The sequence below is a fragment of the Archocentrus centrarchus genome, chromosome 7, assembly GCF_007364275.1.
Source record: "Archocentrus centrarchus isolate MPI-CPG fArcCen1 chromosome 7, fArcCen1, whole genome shotgun sequence".
Classification (NCBI taxonomy): domain Eukaryota; kingdom Metazoa; phylum Chordata; class Actinopteri; order Cichliformes; family Cichlidae; genus Archocentrus; species Archocentrus centrarchus.
The window spans coordinates 4,988,738-5,010,398 of NC_044352.1; the positions used below are offsets into that span (position 1 = coordinate 4,988,738).

Consider the following 21,661-nt stretch of genomic DNA (forward strand, 5'->3'; position numbering starts at 1 on the left):
ACTGATTTTAGAAAATGCACTCGTACAGGAGGTCCCATCTATGAAGGGTCAGATGATTGAGTTATGGCTCAGAGTGTTTTGTTTGTTTATCCACTGCTTACCAAACAGGTTGCAAACAAACGAGTGAGACATTATTTACTTTTAATATAATTTATTTTCATGTATTTATTTTTCACAAAAAGATGTCTTGTAAAAAAATGTAGCTGCACACACACAAACATTATAAACTCTGTGTACATTCAGATTATATTTAATAACCAGGCTGTCCCACCAATACTATAAAAATCCAGACAAAACGGGTTAAAAAGAATAAATAAAAAATTTTTTTTTACTGTTGCAAGCTCCATTACCTCGTGGTTGAATGTTGTGCTTCAGTGCAGCCACCGTGTTGTTACAGGGCAAACATGTTTCCTTAGAAGTCACTGACTTTTTAATCAGTTACATCCGGTCTTTAATAAACATTGGAGCAAAAAAGAGTTTAAGTTTGGGTTTGTTAGGGACTAAAACCCACTGCTGTGAAAGAAACGTAACATAATAAAATATATCAAAGACCTCCCTTTGAAACAAAATGTGCCACTGTGTCCACCTGTGTGGAGGATTTCAAGTGTTTGACAGGTCTGATGTGGTCTGAGCTCCCTCTGCTGGCTGCCTGCAGTCACTGCAGCGGCTCCACTGATTCAGACTGACGTGAAAAGAAGAAACTCAGCACTTCTTTTAAATTTTCTGGGGTTCATGTGAGAGAGGTATACTGAACTGCATTATGTTTAAAAGTGTTCCTAACATGTTAGGTATGTGTGCTCTATAAGGTGGAGCAAATATTTGGAACACTTTAATGGCAGATTTAATGGCAGAGCTGTTAATAAACTGGATTCATAATAATGTAAAAATGCTCCTAATAAAGGGCTCAGTTAGTATGTATGTGTATACAGTATACGTGCATAAAAATGCTCATATCCTTTTATTTTTGCTCATCGTCCAGTAGATCTGCAGTCAAAATTCAGGGCCGTCATATTAAACAGTGTCTATATATAGGTTTTCTAGTGTGTCCTTTCACACATACATAAAAAAACAAACAACAAATAAGACCTATTCTGAATTAATATGTGTAATTTAATCCCACAAAGTAATCCAATTGTTTAATTGTTCAAAGAAATTAAGTTAAAAACTGTTTATCAGGATCTCTGTGCATGCAGATTGGGTGTAAATTATTAAAACTATAATGCAACCACAGATTCAAACTTTAAATGGGAACAAGCTTAAAAACATACATCTTGTGACGCTCCAGATCAGCGTGTTCACAGATCAGTGGGCACACTTAACTTAAACAGTACTCTTTAGTTCCACTCTATCAGCTGCATTCAGCCCGGTCATAACGTAGCAAAGCTTGCACCAATGGACCCTCACTCACTGAGTCTTTGACTGTGGTGTACTATGTACTATGGTACAGTGCATGTTGCTGCTGATAGGGTAAGACTACTGACACCCACCAAACAACCAAATGCCTGTTACCTACTGTTGCACAAGGGTTAAGAAAAACATGTTGTTCAACCTGAAAGCCAAAGCACAATCTTGAGTACCATTTTCCACCTTGAACATACACCTGGTCCCTCTGCCAGGGGCACCACATGATCATGTGTCCAACCCATCCTTGCAGGTTCCTCATTGGCATGTATGTGTGTCAGTATATATGATTGGTTGGTTTGAATTTTTTTCCTACTTTTTATCTGTGCTACTTAAAATCTTGTCTATAATAAGCTTTATGATGACTATGATAAAAGCCATAAACCAAGATATAAAGGTAAGGCAACAGTTGCTGGAGGTTTGACATCTTTAGTCATCTGAGTCCAAATTATCTTGACAATCAATTTAAGCAGGAGGATTTTAGAGAAGGGGAGGTTATATAAGGGTTGGCTGTGTGCTGTTCCAGATTTGCACCATGCTGACAGACCTTTAAGTCTGTTTAAGGTGATGCTGATGATTTGTTATGATCACTTATTGTTTGTTCTATGACTTAAACTGCCGCTCAGAGATTTAGGGTCATTATGGGAAGTCCTTGTTTTGAAAGAAAATTATGTTTGAGCAAATATAATATTAAAGTGAAGGGAAATGTTTTATGTAATATCTACATAGGTGTACACGGGTGCGTTTTCAGCAACCATCACTCCTGTGTTCCCGCGCTGCAGGGCTTTTATGAATTTCAATTCAATTCAATTCAATTTTATTTATATAGCGCCAAATCACAACAAACAGTCACCTCAAGGCTCTTTGTATTGTAAAGTAAAGACCCTACTATAATTACAGAGAAAACCCAACAGTCAAAACGACCCCCTGTGAGCAAGCACTTGGTGACAGTGGGAAGGAAAAACTCCCTTTAAACAGGAAGAAACCTCCAGCAGAACCAGGCTCAGGGAGGGGGGGTCATCTGCTGAGGGGGGCCTGAGGGGAGAGAGACAGGACAAAAGACATGCTGTGGAAGAGAGCCAGAGATTAATAATATCTAGTGATTAAATGCAGAGTGGGGTATAAACAGAGTAAAAAGAGGTGAATGAAAAGAAACTCTCAGTGCATCATGGGAACCCCCCAGCAGCCTAGGCCTATTGCAGCATAACTAAAGGAGGGTTCAGGGTCACCTGATCCAGCCCTAACTATAAGCTTAATCAAAAAGGAAAGTTTTAAGCCTAATTTTAAAAATAGAGAGGGTGTCTGTCTCCTGAATCCAAGCTGGGAGCTGGTTCCACAGAAGAGGGGCCTGAAAGCTGAAGGCTCTGCCTCCCATTCTACTCTGAAGTATCCGAGGAACCACAAGTAAGCCAGCAGTCTGAGAGCTCTGTTGGGGTGATATGGTACTATGAGGTCTTTGAGATAAGATGGAGCCTGATTATTCAAGACCTTGTATGTGAGGAGAAGAATTTTAAATTCTATTCTAGATTTAACAGGGAGCCAATGAAGAGAAGCCAATATGGGAGAAATCTGCTCTCTCTTTCTAGTCCCTGTCAGTACTCTAGCTGCAGCATTTTGGATCAGCTGAAGGCTTTTCAGGGAGCTTTTAGGACAGCCTGATAATAATGAATTACAATAGTCCAGCCTAGAAGTAATAAATGCATGAATTAGCTTTCAACATCACTCTGAGAAAGGATGTTTCTAATTTTAGAAATATTGCACAAATGCAAAAAAGCGGTCCTACATATTTGTTTAATATGTGCATTGAAGGACATATCCTGGTCAAAAATGACTCCAAGATTTCTCACAGTGTTACTGGAGGCCAAAGTAATGCCATCCAGAGTAAGTATCTGGTTAGACACCATGTTTCTAAGATTTGTGGGGCCGAGTACAAAAATGTCAGTTTTATCTGAATTTAGAAGCAGGAAATTAGAGGTCATCCAGGCCTTAATGTCTTTAAGACATTCCTGCAGTTTAACTGATTGATGTGCGTCATCTGGCTTCATCGATAGATAAAGCTGAGTGTCATCTGCATAACAAAGAAAATGTATTGTGATGTGTTCAGTTTCACTTCCTCTGTCTTGTTTTCCACAATATCTTCAACTCCCACCTCCGGCATTCCGAGGGAGACTGAGGGCATTGAGTCCAATTGGACCATGTTTCATGCCTCCATTGTTGAGGCTGCCACACAGAGCTGTGGCTACAAGGTTGTTGGTACCTGTTGTTGTGGTAATCCCCAAACCAGATGGTGGACACTGGAGGTAAAGGGAGCCATTAAGCTGAAGAACAAGTCCTATTGGGCTTGGTTAGCCTGTGGAACTTCTGAGGCAGCTGATGGGAACCAGCAAGCCAAGCAGAATGCAGCTCAGGTGGTGGTCAAAGCAAAAACTTGGGTGTGGGTGGAGTTTGGTGAGGCCATGGAAAGACTTTCAGACTCCCTGGAAGTAATTCTGTCAAACCATCAGGTGGCTCAGGAGGGGAAAGAGGTGCTCTGTTCACTGTGTACAGTACAGGTTGGGTGCTGCTGACTTCAACTGAGGATGTAGTTTGGTGGTGGAAGGACTTCCTTAAGCCTACTGACACGTCTTAGGTAGAAGAAGCAGAGTCTGGGGATGAGGGGGATGACTTGTCCATCACTGGGGTGAGGTCACTGAGGTAGTTAAACAAGAGTGGAGATCGTGGTGGTGCCACTGGATTGGCAGACTGGGGTGTGGTTCCCATCTTCAGGAAGAGGGACCAGAGGGTGTGCTCTAACTATCATCAGCCTCCCCTGGAAGGTTTATGCCAGGATGCTGAAAAGGAGAGTTCGCCTGTCAGTCAAACCTCAGATTCATAAGGAACAATTCGGTTTTCTTTGTGTATTTTTGGAGGAGGTCAGGGGTTAGACCCAGGACACAATGGAGAGATTATTCTCTTGGCTGGCCTGAGAACGCCTTGGTCTTCCACCAGATAAGTTGGAGGAGGTGGCTGGGGAGAGGGAGGCCTGGGTTTCTCTGTTAGGGCTGCTGCTTTTCAATGACCAGCTGGGGGCGACTCTTGTTGTTGCAGAAGTCTGAGAAGATGGACCTCGGCTCCTGTTCATTATGACCTCAATAAAAACTCAACCACTAGCTTAAAGTACTGCTGAATACAGCATAAATTTCATTTTGTAAATTATGGCTGTTGTTGTTACTCACGAGAGCAGTGTGATTAGAAACAGTGGCTGGAAAATCTGACAAACTGAAGCTCACTGATAGGTGACTGCTGGTGGTTTTCATATTAAAAATTTGGAGTTGAGTGCACGTCTACTTTGAGTTTCAGTTTGGAAAATTTGACAAACAGGGTGCTGATAAAGGAGTACTCCCACATGGAGGTATAAAAATGTATGGCCCTTTCCCAGCTTGACCAGCTGTTCTGTTTACATTTATATGTATTTATATTTATATAGGCTGTTACTAATTTATGTTATTGTTATTGTTCATTTCTTTGTTATGAGTTCATAACAATTGTATAAATAATAACTCTTTATATGAAGTAGGTGTTAATGCCGAACAGGCTGTCAGGGGGTTTTAATGTCACGGTTGTAAAAATACAGATGTTTGTAGATGTCTTTTGAACGTCACGTATCGAGTCACATGATTCCAAGCCGTCATCGTCAGGCGTCACCACCACTTACTACCGTGATGATGCCCCCCCCCCCCCCCCCCCAAAAAAGAGATATTTTAATTTTTAATCTAATAAAATATAATTAATGTTTAATATTTTAATATATTTTATCCGTGATGTTTATTTTTATTCTGAAATGTCTCTCTCCTTTTTTTTGTAAATAAAAATAGTGTCGTGGACGTGGAGGCAGCCCGGCCCCGGCCCCTCCTCGCGCCTGCTGCTCCCCCTCCCAGTTCTCGCTCCTCTCGACACTCGTCAGGATGGACGTCGTAAATCAGGTACAAACACTCAGCATCCACCTTTTTATTCCACCTGTTTGCTGCAGATTCGGTTCGTTTATCGGTTCTGGGTTCGGGGCTGTGTTCGTGTCGCGGTTCGGGTTCTGTTTGTATTTGTCTCCCGGTGAAGCATCTCCGTGTCGGCCGCATCCCGGTGGCAGGAGGCGGCTCCGACAGCTGGCGGAGGATGTCCCGGAGGACGAAAGGGAGAATCGGAGGGGAGATGCTTTTCGGAGCCGCGCAACCGGACTCGGTTCTTCATGATGGTCCATGTTTGTATGTTTATGCCGCCCTGTCTGTGTGTGAGTCTGTCTCTGTGTGTGTGTCTGTGTGGGAGGAGGGGAGAGGCTGTTGTGAGACGGACTGCGGGAGGTTTGCAAACGCAAGAGCCGCTGTGTTTGGGGTTTCCATCCCTGCGCCACTGCCTGCAGGAGGCCCGAAATAAAAACGCAATAAACATGAATATCTCAGCAGCTCCGCGTTCTCGTGATTACATGAAATCGCGCGTGCGTGCGCGTGCGTGTGCGTGTGTGTGTGTGTGTGTGTGTTTGTGTGTGTGTGTGTGTGTGTGTGTGTGTGTGTGTGTGTGTGTGTGTGTCGGGTTGTAAAATGGCAGCCGGAGGAGGAGGGGGAGGGCGTCCTCTCTGCTCGGGATGCTGATGCTGATGTTGTTGCGGGTCTGACCGGATCTGTTTTTTTTACGCGCTCTCGCTGTTTTCCACTCGACCCGATCTGTTATTTAACCCGAATCTAAGCGGGTTCACCCAGATTCAGCTGCTCCTCCTCCTCCTCCTCCTCCTCTTCTTCTTCCTCCTACTCCCCCCCTCCTCTTCCTCGGCTACCTTTAAGATGGAGACCGAGAGAAAAGCCAGCATCACATCACTGTTAGTTTTTATCACAGCCTGCTATTTCACATGTTTCACGGCTGATTTCTTTGGACTGTTTTGAACGTTAGAAAAAGGAGCGGGCGACATACCGACACTGAAAAGCTGGCGCCCGAAAATTTCCTGTCAATCAAACATCATTTCAGATCTATGGCTGATTTCTGTGGGGGCTCAGTAGGTGCTCTATAGCAGCTTCAATCTCTTACATTTGATTAATAACACCGGGTGATCGCGGCCGATACACCTATTACCTGCCCTTACTTGCCAGGAACAGTTGGTAATAATGTATCAGAATATTTTGTATAACACTCCATAACAAACTCATTTAATTTCTGCGTCCCTTCATTTAAAGGTCATTTTTGTAGTTGCTCTCTGTAGAATGTAACTAAAGTGTTCACCACCAGGGGGCAGCATTTTTACATGTCTTACAAATGTGCGGCTGCTGTTTTATCTTTTGATATTTTTTAGGGCACCATTGTAAGAATGTGGTGGTTAAACAGGTTTTCCTGAAAAAGATTATTTGCTCCTAATTTATTTTTTCTACTGAAACAATTAAAATCTGAAAACTCTTAAATTCTGTGTTTATCCTGTTCCCAGGATTCCTCTGCATGTAAAAAATGTAAATGGTGCTCAGGTTACATATGGCCAATGTTTCAAGTAATGAGGATAGACTGTTTTTTTTTTTTTTCTGCTCTTAGCTCATTTTTTATGTCACAGACAGGAGATATCCAAAATATGGTGATCTCTCTGTTCCAGCTGTGAGCAGAGAAGCCCAAATGTTCTGCTTGAGACAAAAAGGGGGAGCAGAATAAGCTTCTCTTTTTCAGCAGATAAATAAGAATTATTTTAAACTGTGAATCATGTAAAGTTACTTTAGTGGAGCCCAAAAATGTGATTATAGGTCTGGAAATGAGTAAAATGTAAAAACGTCTGTTTTGAAAAAATAATAATAAGGGGGATTCAAAAATACTTTATTAGAAGTAGCAGCAGCATGTACAGATGTCCAGCTGAACACCTCGCAGGATGTGTGTGAAGTGACGGTTGTTTACTTTAACAGCTTCCTCTAGTCTGTTTTTTGCAGCATGCTGGATAATGCATCCGAAAACGATCTTTTCCAGGTGAGGAAGCTTAAACTCCAGTTCCTCAATGAAGCAGGTCGAGTGCCGATGGCTCAGATGACGGGACGTCCGCCTGAAGAAGGCTGACGTTTGTGTCGGATCACAGGTTTCAGACTTGGTTTTGACTTTTTTTTTTAAATTCTGGTTCGGGGTAAAAACACACCTGTTCACCATGTTAGCCACATGCTAGAAAGCAAACATTTTCCATCTGCAACCAATGAGTCAAAAACACGTGCCTGTGATCTTGTGCAGTCTATTTCTGTTGAAGTCTGTCTGCTTGTTGAGAAATGAAGCTTCAGGAGTGCCTTAAACTGAAGTGTCAGGAACGTCCGTGCCGTGGCTTTCAAGCAGATTGTCCAAAATTTCGAGGTGCATCTGTACTCATATCTGTGGAAAATTGATTTCCATGTCATCTGAAATGTTTTCAGTTCTTCTTTGATTACATGATCAGATGAAGGCACTTCATCTGCAGCATCCGGCTCTGATATGACACCTAAAATGTTTGATTAGTGGTTTGTTCCACACGAGAAAGGTTATCCTGTGTTAGCGCAGTGTTGTATTTGTGTTCGATTACAGATGTGTAGGTGTGTGTCGAAGGTTGTGATTCTGGTCTGGAAAGAGAAAAAGAATCTCGTTTTAGGAGCCATTTTATGCTGTTGATGTAAAGTTGTTGTTTATCAAATGGCGCTGGTGTTTTGTGTGTGTGTGTGTGTGTGTGTGTGTTTCAGCAGGAACGCACAAACTGGCGAGCAGAAAACTTGGTGGAGAGGTGGAGCTTTGCCAGGAGACTAAATGGCTGTAGTGCGGATCACTTTTAAAAAGTGAAGTTGTGGTTTGTGGAGGATGAGAATTAAGTGCTTTTCTACATTTTTCTAAGATACTTTATTTATCTCATGTTTGTGAAATAATTATGCTACAGCAGTTGAAATGCTAATAAAGGTATTTTAAAGAGTTATTGGCTGTGATGTGAGAGATTTCCTGTGCCTGTCTTTGTGGCGGCGGAGCTGAATCCGTCTGTTAGGGAAGGAGCTCCGCTGCCTGTCCGGTAAGCGGTGCAGAGGGTTTTCAGGATCATCCGCGATGGATAACAGTTTGCTCAGTGACCGCCTCCCCACCACAGCTCCAGATGTGTCCACTTTGCAGCCAATCACAGAGCCGGCCTTCCTGATCAGTCTGCTGGTGTCACCAGCTCTGAAGGCCGAGGTGTGTCAGGTGAACAGGAATGGAGACGGCTCTGTGGAGCTCCTGTAATCTCACTGCAGCCGGACTGTCAGGAAGTCAGTAATCCAGGAGATGATGGATGTGTTTACTGACATTCCCTCTATGTTCTCCCTCGGTAGCAGCGGCTCGATGGCGTCAAATGCACAAGTGGTCCACTGTTCAGTATTTAAATGTCAGAAAATACTGAAAAAAGAAAACCATTATTCCCTTAAGCCCAAGTTCCAGTATATAGGCTGAACAATGTTCCCTCTTACTGCCACAGAAAACTGGAAAACAAGTCCATCCTGCCATCGTCGAAGCGGGCAACGAAGTTTTTAAAATTTCCTGTCAATTAATCAACCGATCATTTCAGCTCTGCTGGCTGGTTTTAGTGGAAGTTAGCAGGAGGGCAGCAACAGATGCTGGCATCGCTCCTGAGATGACCCTAAATCCCTGGAAGCCTGAGTCAGCCTCTGGAACAAGACTTGCATTGTTCTGTGGGTGCTGTCTTCAGAGCCGCAGTGCTGCTTTTGACTTGAGTATTAATCAGTTTGAAATATCGTTTTTTGCTAATCTGTAACTTGCGGTACAGTTTGAGTCACTGCGGAATTATCATCAAACCTTTTGGTGGTTTGTGGGCACGTCTGCATCTTTATTCTGCTGTAAACCGTCATCAGTAACATTTCAACACATTTTCTAATTTGGCTTTTTTTTTTAGTCGTCTTCACTCTTTTATTTATGAATTATGAATATCTATAAAGTAAAGACAGGAATCCACTGGAAATTCATGTTTCCTCATTGGTTTTTATTTTACTTACTAATTCATAAGACGTGTCTCAAGGTGTTTTATGTTGTACAGTAAGGTCACAGTATACAATAACATATAATATTAGGACAATATGTTTGATTATTAAACTCTGATTCTTTAATGTAACAATTACATTTCAGATTAAGATGGTGCCATTTTAAAGGGAAGATCGCTTATACAAATATATACATTTTTGCACATTTGTATTCTTTTATTGAGCTTTAAATGATGTTTGCTAATAACTACAATATTATAATATCCCCAAAGCATGTTTGATATCTTATCCTTGGCACATTCATCTGAGGATCGATTATCTCATGAGTTGAGCAGTGAGCTGAAATCTGAGAGGACGAATCGATCGGTTTGTTTGAACACAGGACGCGACGCTGTCTGTCTGCTCCGTGTATGATTTTAATCAAAGGTTCAGTCAGAATAACAGAAAATAGTTCGCCTTCAGGTTTATGTTCATGCACGGGATCAGCTGTAGTTTTGGATTGATGTGGACTAAAAAAGCAGAGTATGAGTGGCTGCAAAAGTCCTTTTGAAAATGATCCTAAAACAGTTTGAAATTGTTCCAAATAAATATGAAAGTATTCCCAGAAAAATCAGGATGATATTTTCAGATAAATTGGAATTGTTTTTTTTTTTTAATGCAAGTCTTTTCAAAAAGTTCCCATATAACTGGATAAATATCAAGAAAATCTCAAACATTCCTGAATCTGTCCCAGAACATTCCCAAATGCTCTGAAATCCTAACAAATATATTCTCCAAGTACTTAAAGGACATTTTGAAATTTTTCCCACACAGTAAATCCTCCTCCAGATAAATGAAAATGAGTTCAGCTTTATCAGTACTGCAGAAATGAAGCGGTGAGAAACAGCGATCAGACAGCCAGTAAAGTATGAGAGGCTCATTAGGATTAAAGGACCATTACCCAGCAAACATGGTTTAAATAGCGGCGTTCCCTCTGGGGTAAAAAAACGGTTTTATCTCCATGTTGATGTTGTTTCCACGTCCAGTCAGACCGTCTCTTACAAAGCAAGAAATACTATTCAGATTATTGCAAGAAAGAAATTAAACGCTTCTTTCTTTTTTATAATTCAGGGACATTTTATTGCAAGTTAAATGGTTCACAGAATAACATCCACTCACATGCAGATATTACCATTACAAGACTTTAAGCCATTAATATTAATCTACAGATAAATTCTGTCTCATTTATTGCATTGTGAGCTTCACATGTTGACCACATTATAAACCTGTGATCTGAATCATTGTCAGCTGACTCAGGAGCTCCAGAGTTTTTTCTGGATGCTGCCATCAGTGGATGTTTCTCACTGTTGTAACTGATAGATGATGTAAAACAATTCTCAAACACAAACTTTCTCTTGCTTGAAAGTCTCAACAAGGAGGTCCAGGTGACTCGAGAAGTCCAGTCACTGGCACACGAGTGTCTCCAACATCAGCACGACTTTTGGGGCTGTTCATCGTTGAAATGTTGGCTGGTGGTGTTGATGCTGCAGCGATGAAGAGAAACGGGTGTTAAAGGTTAATAGAAACAACATTAGTGGTTTGAAACCGGAAATAATCTCTGAAATCAACCCTTCAGAGTTTAACCACCCTGACCTCCTCTCTGCCACCGGTCACACCTTTCCTTCTGCTTTATTAGCTGGACCACTAGAGGGCACCATCACTGGCATGTATGCAAATGTTTGTCTTTTTAAGGATGGTTTTAAAATACCAAATGGTTTTAATAATTTTCCCCCAAAAATGTTTTTTATAATTTAGTGATACTGATGCTGCCTCTAACGTTCTGCTGGCTCTGAGTGGAAGAGCTCCTGAACAGCAGGAGATCAGCGTGCTCGTCTCTCATCAGGCTGCTCAAATGAATATAATTAACTGGTGTGTGTCTTTCTGTCTGCAGCTGGTGGCCCAGGGTCAGTTCAGGGTGCTGAAGGTTCCTCTGGGCTTCATTAAGATCCTAGAATGGGTGAGTTTATCAGACCAACACCTGCACCACAGAAAAACTGCAACCGCAGCACAGATACGCCGCGTCCTCCGGAGTTTGTGAGGACATTTAACTCCTGCAGCTAATTTCACATTTAGAAGCACAAATTCACGCAGCTCTGTGATGAGATGGGACTGAATGCAGAATTTTCTTCTTTGTAACAGAATTTATGTTAATCTTTAAAGTGCGCCTGCATGGTGGTTTCATTCATTACAACAGTAGCTAGACTATCAGCTCCGTTCAGTTTGCGCTTCTTTTGGGTTTCCATCATGGCTAAAATGTGAAAAGACTGCAGCTCAATGCGGGATTTTGTTGCATGTGATGGTGATGTGAATATGCTGAGTTTGGTATATTAAAACAAAGCCTTGAAAATTTTAACAGGCCCTTGAAATGCAAAGAAATGGTTTGAAATTTTGCATTTTGTCATTTGCCTTAATTTTTACAGAATTTTTGGGCTCTCATAGCTTATCAAAACAAACCACAGCATATGAAAGTCTCCTTTTTACCTGCATTTTAACACGAGAAGTTCTGTGTATCCCCAGCTGTGACTCTTGGTAATGTAGTCGTATTTTAACACTCATGAATCTAACTTATAACAGTGATGCTCACATGTTGTATAATAGTTTTGACATGTCATTGATCGCAGAGGGTCTGAGCTGCAGACATCAGCAAAAACACAGACACGTGAAGATGGAAAACAATTATAGATACCAGCTCTCCCCGGAATCGTTTGTCTTAATAATTAAATTAGCAGGTAGGAAAGATCTGACACCAAAAGCTTCATCAGTCATTACAGCTGTCTGTGGGCATTACTGTAAGCGTCACCAGAAGAAACAGAGGGAAAAAACATGGAAAGTCTCAGTGTGGATCAATACGCCAGATTAAACAGGAGCATTAAAAAAAAACCTCTAAAAATGTCAGTTCAGACTGACCTTCAGGGCTGACGTCCCAGTAAATGAGCTCTGATCAAAAGAAGGTTAAAATGTTCCACGTTTATATTGTATTATTAGTAGATTGATTCAGAGAACAAGGAAATGGATTATTCACAAATTCCACTGAGGTACTGAAGCCTGCATAGAAGTGATGTAACTTCAGTACTGTATGTGTGGTATTAAATATCACACACCCACACACTGACTGAGCAGATGGTCACAGTCAGACGGTCCAATCCCTACTTGGCAATGTGGGTGTGTGTGCTCATGCAACCTCCTTGCGAGGAACTCGTGTGGCCGAATCGTGACAGATTCGTGGGAAATCAGGGACAGTTGGGGCAACAGTTGCGGTGGCAGTTTATCAAAGACTTGGCTGCACGAGCCTCACAACTGGTCCCCACACTTGTGGCAATGTGGGGACACTCGGGGTGACCGCTGTGGCAGCAGTTAGTCTAAGTCGTGGCTAGAAGAGGATCACAGCTGGTCGCGAGTGTGGCAAAGTAGGGAATTCATATTGTGACACTCAAAATGGGAACACCAGTGGAAACAATTTGTTGCAACAACAGTCTGGTATCTTTTCACTTAGATGTACACACATTTTTTTTCTGATTATGATTACTATATTTTTTTAAATTGCAAAGTAAGATATGTAATCCGGTGTAAGATGTGACCTCTGAGTGCCCCTCAGGTTTTAGGCATCAGGTGGAAGGAACCACATAAATAAAGCAGATTTACTTACAAACTCATACATACAGAAATTCTTTTATTTTTAAAGGACCATCTTGTGTCCAAGAATTAAAGTTTAAAATATGAATTCCATTTCATGAACTTCTCATCAGAAATCTTAACTTTCCAATAGAAAAACCTTCAGACAGGAGAGTTTCATGGACCTTCTGGCACATCTGGAGGGATCCTTAAAGCAAAGCTGTGAACATCTCACTGATTCTTCCTGCTGACTCGACAAGTCTGTTTTCATCAGCCTGTTGCAGTCGCTTTGCACAGTTCTCGGTGAGGCCGAGACGGTTGTCGGTTCGGTTCCTGTCTGATATGCAAAGCTTTTCGCTGCAACTGAGTCACTAAACATAGACGTGATGATGAGTCATCATCCTGCAGGAGCCAGCACCTCCTCTGCTTCAGCAGAACTGCATTAACAAAGCTGCAGTTTCAGCCACAGGAGGAGCAGTTTCATGGACAAACCAAGGATGCTGCGTGTTTGCAGGTCAAAGGTCAAGTGTCACAATCATGTCAGATTCTTCAATCCAACGTGATTCTATAAATGGATACATGGGGATTTTATTTCATGCTTTTTTTTAAGAATTTAGTGTTGCTAAACTTTGTCTCTTGGAATGCATTATTTGACCAGCTGTAGTCTTTTAGCAGAATCACCTGCAGGAGCTGAATGAATGTATTAATAAAAAATACAGAAACCCTGAGTCACATCCTAACGAACGCTTCCTAATGAACCCCCTCTAAAAAAGTACAGCTTGTTCTCTTAGAGGCAAAATCAGGTGCAAAATAAGTCTCAAAGATATAATCCTGAAATGATTCAACCACAGTTTAATTTTAGTTTATTTCACCCTGTTGTTTCCCATCAAAGTTGCCAAAAACTGAAAAGGGGCGAGCATAAATCCATAAAACACTTGAATGTTTTTGTTTTCAGTCTAAAAGGAAACCAAAACCGGCAACCGGGATCAAATACTGACAGCATTAGGAATCTCCATCAGGGATCCTGACCTTAATCACCAGGAGATTCACCCGAATTTCAACGGAGGCCAACATTAATATGACCAACAGAGACACACATGAAATTACAGTGGAAAACGTTGGGCTGGAGGAAGTACTCCCACTCGCCTGTGCTCACACTGTGCACGAGCGCGTCTGTAATCTGTGCATTTTCAAGCCAAAATCTTAAAATGGAAAAACAATTATTTGAATTTTGAAACCAACTCAAAAAACAAGGAACGCCTCTTCGTTTGTGCTTTTGCTTTTCTCCTCAACTCAAATGGAGGAAATAAATGTGGCGAGCGTCTCATTTGGGTGATTTTTGATCTGTAGTTTGCCTGCGACACCACCCGTGGCCACGCCCACACATTTAAATGTCCTCAGTACGGATCGACACGCGCAACCGGACCAGATCCCAGAAGCTCTCCCACATACAAAAAGGATACCACTTGTGCAAGTGAAGCTTGTGATGTGTTGTTGCTCCTCCTCTTTCCTCTTCCAGTTCTTCGCCATCTTTGCCTTCTCCACCTGCGGCAGTTATTCTGGGATGTTCAAGATTTTGGTGGAGTGCAAGAACCGGACGCACAGCGACCTGAGTATAGAGGTGGAGTTTGAGTATCCATTCAGGTCAGTACACACACCAACACAATGAACTCTAAAGGTAATTTTAACCAGTTTAAACGTATTTCACCAGGTTAATGGGTGCAGCAGGATCCTGGGTTCATGTTGCTCATTTAAATGTATCCTGATTTAGGAAAGCTTGATTTTATTCACAAATGTCTGTGAGTCAGCACTCCTGGGTCTTCTTTAGTCTTTTCAGTAGTTCTTCAAAGCTCTGAGGTGCATTTTGTGCGCATTTGGGGATTTTTGATCAGATGGTGTGACTGTCAGAGCTCTAAAGTTCTTATTAGTTATTGTTGGTCACCAAAGTCCGTGTGGCTGTTTCTCTTCACCGTCACTAACTCAAAACGTTAAACTCCTCCTCTGTCAGACTCCACCAAGAGTATTTTGACGCCCCCAACTGTAAGGATGGCACCAAGGATCGTATTTTCCTGGTGGGCGACTACTCTTCCTCGGCCGAATTCTTTGTCACCATCGGCGTCTTCGCCTTCCTCTACTCCACAGCGGCTCTCAGCATCTACGTCTTCTTCTTTGAGAAGTACAAGGAGAACAACAAGGGCCCGCTGATTGTAAGTGCAGCCGCCAGACTTCCCAGTTGACTTATGGGAAATTTTCCTCACTCGGTGTGCGTGTGCTGTTTCAGGATCTGGGAGTGACCGGAGTGTTTGCCTTCATGTGGCTGGTGAGTTCAGCGGCCTGGGCCAAAGGCCTGTCTGACGTCAAGACTGCGACCGACCCGGATGATGTCATCACTATGATCCCCGCCTGTGAAGTCAATGGGAACAAGTGCCGCGAGGTCCACGATCCGGTCATGTCTGGACTCAACACCTCTGTGGTAAGACTCACTGTGACCCTTAAACTTTCTGAAGTTTATGGATACTAGTGCCAATACCTGAGTGTTAGTACTGTCCCTAAAGCACAGTATATTACTGAGAAATGTCTGTGTAGGTTCTCAGTCATACAGATCATGGGAGTCTTAAACTGAAGTGTGACCCTAATGCCTCAAGCAATGACAGTGGGTCAACCCCACTTGGGGGAATCCCCAGTGCCACCATCTCCAAACCATCATAGCAGTACCTCCATACCATCTTATAAGTCTTCCCTTCCACTCTTCTGTCACAAGGTGAAGATAAAATGTCACATAGTGTGGCCTCAACCCTGATGATGCATAACTTTAAGCTATAATATAGTTTAAATGGCTGGGTTACCCTCATCCAGCTATAAAAGGGGAATTTGTGTCTTTTGTCCTGTGTCCTTCTACACTCTTCTTTCCCCTCACCCCCAACCACATTGCCCCTCCCTGAGCCTGGTTCTGCAAGAGGTTTCTTCCTGTTAAAACTGAGTTTTTCTTTCCCACTGTTGCCGAGTGTTTGCGATTTTTAGGGTCTTTACCTTACATTGCAAGGCACCTTGAGGTGGATGTTATTGTGAATTGGCGCTATACGAATAAAATTGAATCTAGGCCATAAATAAGGAAACCTTTCTGTAAACATGATACTTTCTACTGCAAGTTGTAAAATATTTATACATGGGAGTCTATAAGGATTGACTTGGTTTTGGAGTCTGCCTCAAGTGGCCATTAAAGGAACTGCAGTTTTCAGCACTTCCATCAAAATCTGAGTTTGAAAACTTTGGATTGTTCTTTAAGATGTTTGCAAACCTTCAGCAGTTGATGGATTTTTGTGTCTGCAGCTAAACAGAGAATGCAGTGATAACCTTCACCATCTCCTCTCGCAGGCATTTGGATTCATTAACCTAGTCCTGTGGGTGGGAAACCTCTGGTTCGTCTTTAAGGAGACGGGCATCATCGCTCCCTTCATGCGGGCTCCGCCTCCTCAGGCGAAACCTGCTGCACCTGATGCCTACGGCCAGCAGGGGGCCTACGAACAGGACCCATACGCCAGCAACCAGGGAGGCTACCAACCTGACTACAGCCAGCAGGGGTACAACCAGGTGAGCAATCAAACTGATGATGCTGAAGAGAAAAATGCTGCCGCAGGTAACCTCAAACCTGGAACCTGAAGAGAAGAGCTCACTGAAGGACTGTGACTAGATGTGATTTTGGTTGAAACATTTTATTCCTTTATTGATAAATTTGATTATTAATTTCTTGATGATCTTTTTGATCACACTGCCCCAGACTCCACAATTACATCTGTAACATCTGCTATTTAGATTTATTTATTTATCTATTATTTATTCAAATGCAAAAATAAGATGCCAGAAATTATTGCACATGGGCACACAGATAATTAATAAATTACATACATTAATTATCAGATATAATATTTATTTGATAACTGTTTAAAACACAAACATTTGATGGTTCCAGTTTCAAAAAATGGTAAGTTTGTTACTTTTTATCCCATGACTGTAGACTGAATCTTACTGGATCTGACATTTTGCAGACAAATGAGTGATTATTGATCAATAAAATAATCTGTAGATGAACTGAACTAATGAAACTGATGAGTTGCAGACTGAATACATCATGTTTTTTTGTTTTTTGTCCTCCAGGAAGCGCAGTATGGTCAAGGCTACGGCCAGCAGGGGGCGCCCACCTCCTTCTCCAATCAGATGTAGGCGGAAGGAAGCAGGTGAGTTCATGGAGGGTTATTGAAGTACCCCTCACTGGATTTAAGGTCAATTATCAGTGTAACATAAATATTTTCCTACTAAGCTGTTGTACTTCAGTATATTCAGGGTGAAAGCAGTGATGTTGCTCTGGTTTATCATTATTTTTGGTGGTGAAAAAAACACTTTAAAAATTTTTAAACATCAGCTCAATTGTAATAAAATATCTGGAGGGTCGGAGTATCCATTTAATTCTGACAGTTGCATTTCTATGATACAGATCTTAATTATTGAACAGCTTCTTTCACATAATAACAAACTACAGATCCACACACCAGGGGGCGCTGCAGCACTGTGGGGATGTGAAGAGTGGACATGACAAATGTGACGTCAACCACTGCTTTGAGAAACTTCGATCTGAAGCCTCAATTTTAGCTTGTTGTTCCATAGCATGTCTGTTTTTGGAGCCAGAAGTTTCCATATTTGGACTTGAGGGTGGAGTGCAAAATTATCATCCTGGTGCAAAGTACTAATAGAACACTGGAATTTCACTCATCAAAACTAAAGCACAAACTTCTTGGATAGTCTGTACCTCACATCAAGCCATCATATTTCTCAGTTTTGCTAAGAATACTCCACCGGGGGCGCTGGTTTAGTTCAGTGGGTTGAGCAGGCGACCCATACACCATGAGGCCCAGGGTCAAATCTGCCCCAAGGTCTTGTCTTTCTCCAAGCTTTCCTGTCTTCTCCCCACTGTCTGTTAGTTAATCCCTTCACAAACAACTTCAAAACAGTTGTTTAGTCATAGTTATGGAAACTTCCTGTACAGGCTTTGTACCAGGCTGTAAACATGATTTATTGTTTTTGAATAATTGCTCTAAAGTTGGACACTTTAACACAGGAGTCTATGGGGATTGACTCACTTTTTGAGTCTGCCTCAAGTGGCTATTAGAGGAACTGCAGTTTTGCTACGTGAGGCCCTCTATGAATGTATATTTTCACATCTTTAAATATGTGGACTAATATTGTGCTCATATGCTGTGTATTCATGAATTAATTTGTTCAAATCATTATGAAGTCACTGCTTCATATTCATGTGTAGGAACTCTATGAAATCCTCGGAGATCGACGGAGCTTAAATGTCGTCCTCGTTTAATTTTCTTTCATTATTTTGGGGGATTTAACTGTACGTACATTTTCACACATTTGAATATTTTGTTGTCCTTTCTGGTTTCTGCAGAATGATGGTTAGTTTTTATTATTATTAAGGTTAATGTTGCTTTAGTCAAAAGGCTTGTAAATGATTTGATGTTTTTTTTTTTCTTTTAACAAGAATTTCTCCCGTTTGACTTTCCTTCACAGGAAGCGTCAGAGTGAACCAACAGTGGGTCGCCTGCAACCTACCCACAATGCAACACTCCTGGCTGCAAAGTTAATGGGTGGGGTGGGGGAGGGATGAGGGAAAGGGGGGGGTTAGATGTTCACTATATTGAATTGATGTGTAAATGATTAAAAGAGAGTTATAGATAACAAATCCACAACTTGAACAAACCACCAAGACATCGGTGATGAATAGAAACCTGAAACCAGTGACAATGTTGATAAGAGTTATTCATATTAATTAATCTGTGGAGAGAATGTATGTTTGTGTTGTATAGATATCACTTTGAACAGATATATAATATAGACTGAAATGTTTCTTGTTTCCTATTGATCTGCCCCGCCCACAATTTTATGCCCCGCCTCCCTACATCAGCAAACCAGATTCACACCAGCCAATCGTGAAGCTGTTCAGACTGGGTCCACACCGAGAACAATCCGATCAAAACCAGACAAACCTAAATGAGAACCCATCGAAGAAGCTGATACAGCATCTGCCAACATCACCTCCCCGCTGCATGTAAATAAACAGGAAGTGATGTCAATCTGGGCACGTAGTAAAACCCAGTCCAGCCTACAGCATCATAGTGACGCCGGGTGGAAACTGGATCCAAAATGGCCCCTCGTCATTACGGTTTGCACAGTTTGTGTGTTTAGCGGGCTCAGCCGAGTTTCAATCTGCTGTCTGTTACATTCCAGCTGCAGAAACGTCCATCTGGATGATCGCTGCTGCTAAAACGAACCCAGATCAGATTCTACTGGCTTCTACTTTTGGTCTAAACTCAGTTAAGACCAGTCTGATGATTAGAGGTACTGCTATAATGCAATCAAAAATATACAATAGAAGAGATCCCAGGATCTGCAGCAGGCATAGAAACATAAGCAGGCAGTACAGCTCACAAGCTTTGGGGTCTTCCCCTCGACAGGCTTCCAGAAGTTGGCCAATTAGAAAGTGCAAGTGGGTTTTTGGGGAGGGGGAGCCTAAAAATACAGGAGCTGAAACGGCTTGTTTCAAACAGATGAGGTACTGAGGGGCTGCGTAAAGGCCAAGTATGGGATGATTATTTGAACTGCGACTTATGCAAAGCTTCTGACTTTGGATTGTTCTCATGCTTTTGAGATGCAAAGATAATCAGAGGTTTAACAGCCGTTTCCACCACATGGTGAATATCTTTACCTGGCTTTCTAAAGGAAATGTGGACAATAGCTAACGATTGCATCCTGATGCAGTTCCAGGTTGTTGCGCCATGAGTTTTTCATATTTGATGGGGGTAAATTCACCCACTCAGAAAGTCATTTTTTTCCATTCTGAATCCAAATAATTGTGCTATAAAAAATCTAGAGTAGAAAGTGTTTCTGTTAAAAGCTTCCTCTTGGACTTCCTGCTTCCTTGACCAGATACAGATCTCGTTTATTGGCTTTAAATCTTCAGATGGACGTTCCTGTCAGCGAGCTACTATGGCGTGTTGATGTTTTGTTTACATTTTGTTTTAATTTGTCTTCTGTCAGCCAATCGAGTCTTTCTGGGAAGTTCCGGGTCTATAAAAAAGTGATGCTTCTTCCTCTTCTTCTTCTTCTTCTTGGGTTGTTTTTCTTGAAAGTGAAGCTGTTTTTAGCGTCGGTATCTTCCTCCCGCATGGTGACGTGTTTTCTGCTCGTGTCGTTCGGTATCTGAAGATCAGTGTGATTCTACTTCCTGTTTCCTGTACAAGTGTGTGTGTGTGTGTGTGTGTGTGCGTGCGAGCGTGTGATCATTACCTGTCCGTATTTCATTTGCTCTTTGAATCCTTTTTTCTCATCTGTTATACTTTTATGCTCTTCCTTCCTGTTACCGTCTTTTTACGTCCCCCTTCATTCACTCTTCTTTCCTTCTTTTTACCCTCCCTCTTTTAGTCTTCATCTCCATCCTCTCCGCCTCTGTGATGTATCCTCCTGTGTCACAATATTCTACTCGGCATCAGTAACCATGGCGATGGTGTTGACAGTGATGATGTGCGTGACTTGTTGCTATGGAGACATCCCCCACCAAAATCCCCCTGCTGTGTTTATTCAGTGGAAAGTTTCAATAAATGACAAACTCATCTCAGTCTGATTCTGTGTGTTTCTGCACAGGAGTGAACGGATGAATGAGTGAGCGGATGAATGAGTGAGCGGATGAATGTGGAATGAAAGGATGAATTGACAGAAGAAAGGAAAAATGATTGGAGAGAAAAGGACACTATATGAGGAATACACACAATAGGCACTTTATTAGGTACACCCTGCTAGTACCAGGTTGGACCATCCGTCTTCATAAGTGCCTTAATTCTTTGTGGGAGAGATTCAAAAAGGTGCAGGAAACACCTTACTGCCATGTGATTGGCTGATAGTTGTATTAATGAGCAGTTTAAGAGATGTGCCTAAAAAGAAAAAAAGGTGACCAACAGTTTTCTGCTGAAGTTAAGAACTGAAGATCTCTTTTTTGCACCTAAAGGTGAAAGTTCAAGATTGAGCCCTGCAAATATTTCAAGCATGAAAGGTTCTAAAATTAAAAGCAAACATCTTTTTTTTTTTCACACACAAGATTTGGTTTTTGTGGAGGCCCACAAACGAAAAAAAGCAAAATATCAGGTGCTTGTCGAGGTCTGCGTGGGGAATGGGTGGAAAGTCCACTGTGAACCCACTGAGGTGGGCTGCAGGGGAGTCTTGGGGCAGTCTTCGTTCACATGGAGCATATTTTCCTGTTGTTGGGGTGAATATTAAAGTACACACACAAAAAAAGTAACACCATAAAGGAAAAGTTACTCCACGCACATCAACCTCTTTTCCTGCCGCCTCTCTGAACAAATGCAAACAGGTGAAAATCGGAGACGATTTGCAGAAATAACGACAGGTGTTACCGAACAAAACACCGGAGAGATTAAACGTGCGTGTGCATGCGCGCGTGCGCGTTTTGCTTCTGTTGTCCTGATTATTTTGGGATTTCCAGTTATGGTGTGTTGCTGCTGTGCAGCATCACTGTAACCACGGTTTCATATTTTCTATGAAAATATGAATAAAAAAGTTATGAA

The 21,661-nt window shown here is 41.9% G+C and overlaps 1 protein-coding gene across 1 annotated transcript; it reads left to right on the forward strand.

Moving 5' to 3' along the window:
- Positions 1–5,284: 5,284 nt before the first annotated feature.
- Positions 5,285–20,697, forward strand: LOC115783480 (synaptophysin-like). The gene is made up of 8 exons (XM_030734312.1): positions 5,285–5,363; positions 11,299–11,364; positions 14,539–14,663; positions 15,028–15,226; positions 15,301–15,492; positions 16,395–16,610; positions 17,175–17,254; positions 18,594–20,697. The coding sequence occupies exons 1-7, from the start codon at positions 5,346–5,348 to the stop codon at positions 17,238–17,240; spliced, it is 882 nt and encodes a 293-aa protein (XP_030590172.1). The 5' UTR covers positions 5,285–5,345; the 3' UTR covers positions 17,241–17,254; positions 18,594–20,697.
- The last annotated feature ends 964 nt before the right edge of the window (positions 20,698–21,661 follow it).